This window comes from Amphibalanus amphitrite, unplaced genomic scaffold (genome assembly GCF_019059575.1).
Source record: "Amphibalanus amphitrite isolate SeventyFive unplaced genomic scaffold, NRLGWU_Aamphi_draft 000007F_arrow, whole genome shotgun sequence".
In the NCBI taxonomy this organism is placed as follows: domain Eukaryota; kingdom Metazoa; phylum Arthropoda; class Thecostraca; order Balanomorpha; family Balanidae; genus Amphibalanus; species Amphibalanus amphitrite.
Genome location: NW_024881503.1, coordinates 717,609 through 723,608, shown reverse-complemented (window position 1 = coordinate 723,608; position 6,000 = coordinate 717,609). Strand labels below are relative to the sequence as shown.

Below are 6,000 nucleotides of genomic sequence, written 5' to 3'. Positions count from 1 at the left end.
AGTGTCGACATGAATACCAAATTATACTTACGAAAGAAAATTGACTTACGAAGTCGACGTGAATACGGCCCTATGTTTGTCAATCGCATACGATCCAATTCACCGAAACGAACACTGCAGCACTCAATGCCAGGCGTGCATGATTGCAGGTGCAAGACGACATGTCCTCGCCAGAGCACGGTTTACTGTTCCGCCTGAACGTTGAACCCGTCCATGGACACAACCCGTCCGAATCACGTCCCGCCCGTTTGGCTATGGCCGCTCGAAGTTTAATCTGGTAGCTCAGGATCGCCAGACGGAAGCTTTGATCTTCCAGCACGACCACCGCAAGTCATGCTTTAGCCTTGAGAGGCACTGCCAATGTCGGCTTAGCTAAGAACAAAGTCGCTTTATCAGTCACTAGAAGTTTTAAAGCAACCGTTCAGTCAACAGAACTGGCTATGGCGAGCGTAAGGTGACGTCACTTGAGCTTAAATAATCCTGGTTTGATTTTTCACATGCTGGGAAAGGATGCATCATTAGGTGTACCAAAAACAGCGATGCAAAGGTTTTCGAGATATTCGCTGAAAACCTTAGGGGACGTAGAAACTAACAGGTTAAAATGAAGCGAGCTAAAACGCTTCGTTTCTACGCTCTCACACAATTGACGTAATCGATTCGTTATCAGCTGGTGCGAGCTCTCACGAAGCCGTCAATAAACACCCTCTGATATCACAGCACACTGTATTGGTCAACAACAGCTCAAACAGTACATCACAGAACACTGAGCGTCCCACCACCCTCCCACATCAACAACTTCCTATCGTATAACGAGCATCGCGCCCGTACGAAACGGGACTCCCCGTACACAGATCGGCCACAGCTGGCTACAGATGCATAAATAATGACTGCACCAGCCAGAATACCATCACAGTGTACGATTGGGAATAACGTGTAGTGCAGGATATATTACAAAACACGGCCGGGTTTAGCTCCATCGAGAGTTCGTGATCACAGTAAACGTCGAAAAACGTCGAGAGGTGCTGGTAGCGTTACTACAATGAACGAGAAAATATGAGTTTTACGCGTCGCATCTAGGACACTAAACATAAATTAGGAGCTCTACCTGGGTAATCTTGAAATGACAACTAACGAAACATTACATTTAATTTCAAGCACTACCGAAGAGGAGTTGATAACCACGTCTGTTGGAGGGACAATGGTTCATACACACACAATAAGGTCGCGGTAACAGTGTAGACAATAGATCAGTCACCAGCGATGGCACCATATGAGCAGATCAGAGATATATAAATGCTTCGTAAATACGTTTGACATTTGCTCCTCTGAGGTAGTCTGAAGAGTTTGAACTATGCTTCCCGTCATATAATGACATTTCTTTTCAGCTTATTTGTTCTAACTTCAGTACGCAGATCAAAAATGTAGTATGAAATAAACAAACACCCATTGTAACAATGCTGTAAAGATCTTTGGATCTTGTTATGACATTTTCAGCATTTGGATCAGGGGAAGCCGCAAAACGTACCGAATGAAAAACAAATACACCTGTCCGAAAGAGTTACATTAAGTTCGGAAAAGAGCAGTAAAAGACGATCACAAAATCCCTTAAAAAATTCAGAAAATCCAACGAGCTCGCACCCCCCCAAAAAAATTAACAATGTCCGGCAAAAAAAATCAGCACAGCAAAACATACGGTAGAGTACTGCAGTAGCCCGTCGCAAAAGCAACAGTAAATGGTACAGCACAGAACACCAACCGAAGTTATAAGACGGGCATCATCAGAAGTTAGAAGACGGGCAACATCCGAAGTCAAAAGGGCATCATCCGAAATTGGAGCACGGGCAACATCGATCACAGTTAACGGCGAGAGTGGGACGGCGTGAGCACTACGATACACCAGCACACGGTACACGTATAAAACAGTACACCTCACATCACAGGCACAGACCAAACGCCGGGAACATTGGCACAAGCGATGAACGCTTGACGTGTACCCATTGGGCATTGGCCATTCAGGATAAATTACGCAAAATACAGCTCCAGCAGAGCGCACATCCAAATGATGGCAACATTTGTTGACAAACATTCATCAGTAGATTGACAATTGCGCTCACAGATTCCACCATAATTCAATGAATTGCACCACGATAAGATCCAGATCAAACGAATAAAACTTCATAATAAATCCGATAGCTAAAATAACGCAGCAACTGCGCCATAAACCTTTCCAAAGTTTCTTCGGTCCTTCCTGACCTTTAAAACCATTACTTCATTCAAGTTTTCGTCCGAGTCAAACGAGCAAAATACACAAAATACAAATGTAGCCGTGTGTAAACATATACAACCGCAAAAAGTAAGCCGTACAGCCGCTAACAACAGTCTGAAAATGTGAGCCCAGCTAGGAACAATAGTAGAATGTATGGTCCACGATGTTTCCCTTGGAACGTCTAGGAACAGTCGTGAAATAAAGGTCCCGGGAAATAACTACGGGGTGAGGCCACCCGTATACTCTGAGCTAGCATCGGTGACATACGGAGAACAAGATGTAGTTGTACCTATCTGCACGAGCCACGGATGCACCCAGTAATTCATGACACAGCCATGCCGCATCAAACTCATCTAAAATCAGCCCATCATGATCACAGTGCCTCTCACCTCGTACCAGCTATAGGTATGCTCGTTCATTTCCCCTATCGCTACATCACGTATCCATTCCTATCCGCTATATCTTATTCTCTCCCCTCCATCACGTATCCATTTCTATCCCCTGTATCTTCTTCTCTTCCCCTCATCACGTATCACAAGTCCTGCCATCAGCGGTTGGGACGCCATCTGTCGAGCCCTCCTCCCAGTCCTCCGTCTCCTGGAGCTCCTTCCAGACCTCCCTCCCGTCCCAGCGGGCTCCCGGGCCGTCCTCCAGTCCGGCTGTCAGCGGCACCGACTCTATTCTGTCACTATCGTCCCGCAGCAGACCGTGCAGGGGAGACGGACCGGCCTCGGCGCCCACCAGCTGGGCTACCGTGGCGAACAGCGGCCGGCCGGCGGTCTCCGGGAGCAGTGGAGCCAGGGCGCCCGAGAGCAGCATCAGGCCCCCGAGCACGGCGTACTGCAGGCCCGGTATCACAGAGTCCTGGGGGACGGTCAGTATCAGTGCTGACCACTGTGGGGTATCACAGGGTAGCTGACCACAGGGTATCAGAGTCCTGGGGATATTAGGGAGAGACAGTTATAGTATTATCTACCGCAGGCCCGGTATCACAGACTCCTGGGGGACACCGTCAATATCAAATATATAGTCAATATAGTCAACTGACCACTGTGAGATGAGGGTACCAAAAGTCCTGTGTAACACAGACAATATTAGTACTGAACACTGTGAAATGAGGGAGACCTGCGGGATACATATACGGCGGGAATACTAATTACTGTGAGCACGGGTGGAACTTTGTGCGGATCTGGGAGGGCCCGGGCGCAGCAAATCCGCCGCCGCCCTAGCGGTGACCTTGACCTCCGCGGTCTGTTGCCACTCCAAAGCCAAGCCGGCGTCGAATTTGGAGAGCTGGGGCCCTCCCAGCTCGGCACAAAGTTCCACCTATGACTGTGAGTCATGAGTAGACACTAGTAACGAACCCTGGGGACATATCTTATTCAGGCAGAACAGTTCTTTGGGGCACACAAAAACTCTTAGCCCAGTGAATAGCAGACGGGTCACGTCCCTCACGGTATCCCCTCGGCTCACGGCACCCCTCCCCGTCTTACAGCACCCATCACGGCTCAGGCACGTCACCTCTTACGACTTATATCAGCCCTAACGGCTTACGTCACCTCTTACGGCTTACGTCAACCTAACGGCTTGCGTGATCCCTTACAACATAGCAGCCCCCACGGGCACCCCTCCTTACCAGTGTCACCATGAACGGGTAGAAGAGGCCGGAGAGGCGCGCCCACGCATTGATGGTGCTGATGCCGCGGTTACGCACGGACGTGGGGAAAATCTCCAGCGTGTGGACGTACACGGTGGTGAAGACGGCCGACATCATCAGCTTGCCTGGGGAGAGGGTGAGGACGCTGTTAGAGCAGAACGTGGGCAAGGCCAGGGAGAAAGATGGACATGAAAGAATATGGATAAGATTATAAAACACGGACAGAGAGTTACATAAGCACAAAGCAGGTATTTTTTTTTTGTGCCTGTGACCAGCTCTGAGCTGATAATATGCCGTCTGTTATGGCAATATCTCTTGGTGGTGTTAAGAAGACGGTTCGACGTATTTACACTTGTCGTTTGGAGAATACAAAACACCAACCATTACACGCTACAGAATGGCTTATAGTTAGTAGCCGTAAGTAATTTGTTACCTAAATCTGCCGTCGACACATCTCAAGCACACGCGGTCCTCTGCGGGTCTCCACTCTCCAGTCTTACCGAGCCAGAGGCAGGCGGTGCGTGCGCTGAGCTGGCTCCTATCGGCCGCTGCGGGCAGCACCAGCACCCCCAGACAGCCGAGAGCGCCGCCCAGGAACAAGCCGCAGAGGCAGCGGCGGCGGCCGAACCTGGAGACCGCGACAGGGCGGGCCATACTAACATACTGCAAGCAGCACCGAACAGGGCCTAGCTAGTCACGTCACGTAGAATTTCGGAACGTTAGGAAAGACCTAAGAGTAAATAAAACACCGGAAAGGTGGGATGAGGTCAAGATGCTTGCTGATAGACTGAACATACCACATACATTATACATTACCATACCGCAGGTTTATCGCACCAATTCCAAACCACGGACATTTTGGAGCGACTCTACATCAAGACATGTAAAAAACACTTCATACTTGCGTGAAAAAGAGGGGGAAAACTCGTCTACGACAAAGCACGCGGAGGTCAGGTCTCAAAGTCTGTCTGCCAGTGCCGTCATCTCACCTACCTGTCCAATATGAAGTACACCAGCAGGTGTGCCGGCAGGTCCACGAACCCGGCGATGGCGAAGTTGACGAACCGGTCTCCGCCGACCGTGCCCGTGGCGGCCGTCAGACTGTAGAAGCCTAGGTTGACCGTGAACCTGCCGTAGGACGTAGATGTTACACAGACGAACGGTTAGAGCGGGCTGGGGAGCGTCGCAGCAAGACAGAACGTGAACACAGCATAGCGGGCGAAGGCGATATTGTCAATAACTTTGTCTCAAAGGCTACAGAAACCGAGTCATGCTGCTCGGGTAGAATTAGGGAGGGGAAAAGTCAGACCATTCAACCAGCAAGCCTTTGTTAGGGATTGGTGAAGTGAAGCTCTGTCAGTTATGTTTTGTCATTGAGAAGTTACGTCAGTTACGCTCTGTCCTCCCAGAGTTCCACAAACATCAGTCAGAGAGCCAGGTGAGTTTCGTAGAGCCAGACGATCCGACTTGAATACTGAAGCCAGAAAGTTTGCTGAAAGAGCTGGAAAATCTCAATTACGAATCTACATTCAGCCGCGGAAGCAGCCCGAGCCTGTTGGTTAGAGACCGCGCGCCTAGCACTCACCAGGCGACCATCTGGATGCCGACCCAGAGAGCGCCGCGTCTCGTGCGCAGCAGCGTGCAGATATCCTCTGTATCGGCAGAGCGCGGTGACCTCAGGTCACTGAGGTCACGGGTCAGCGGTCGACCGTTCCCCGAGGCGATTGTTCGGAGGACGCGCACGGCCTGCTCCCTGTGACCGCGGACTAGCAGCCAGCGTGGACTCTCCGGCAAGTAACTGTGGGATAGCGAGACACATCAGAGTTGAGAGATCCAACAGGATGTCTTGGTAACAGCGTCGCTTTTGTCAGCACTAATTATTCATTTATCACATCACCTCTTATTTCAAAATTGCATGACTGAAAAGTGAAACAATAAATGCAAGGAAAGCGCTAACTTTTAAACATCAACGGCGAATTTTAACTGCCACTTATGTAAGTGAGAGCTAACAATAAAGTCAATATCTTCAAAGTGAAGAGGAACACAGCCAAGAAAGGGCGATAAAGCTCCAAGCGCT

At 49.8% G+C, this 6,000-nt stretch overlaps 1 protein-coding gene across 1 annotated transcript in view; it reads right to left on the bottom strand.

The window, feature by feature from the left end:
* Nucleotides 1–706: 706 nt before the first annotated feature.
* LOC122378650 (solute carrier family 22 member 15-like) overlaps nucleotides 707–6,000 on the bottom strand; it is a 16,714-nt gene continuing 11,420 nt past the window's right edge. The window contains exons 6-10 of the mRNA XM_043359922.1: nucleotides 5,509–5,721; nucleotides 4,917–5,051; nucleotides 4,424–4,551; nucleotides 3,903–4,048; nucleotides 707–3,130 (exon numbers count right to left, since the gene is read on the bottom strand). Of these exons, the coding sequence (XP_043215857.1) occupies nucleotides 2,792–3,130; nucleotides 3,903–4,048; nucleotides 4,424–4,551; nucleotides 4,917–5,051; nucleotides 5,509–5,721 (961 nt within the window). The 3' untranslated portion in view covers nucleotides 707–2,791. The remainder of the gene's footprint in view (nucleotides 3,131–3,902; nucleotides 4,049–4,423; nucleotides 4,552–4,916; nucleotides 5,052–5,508; nucleotides 5,722–6,000) is intronic.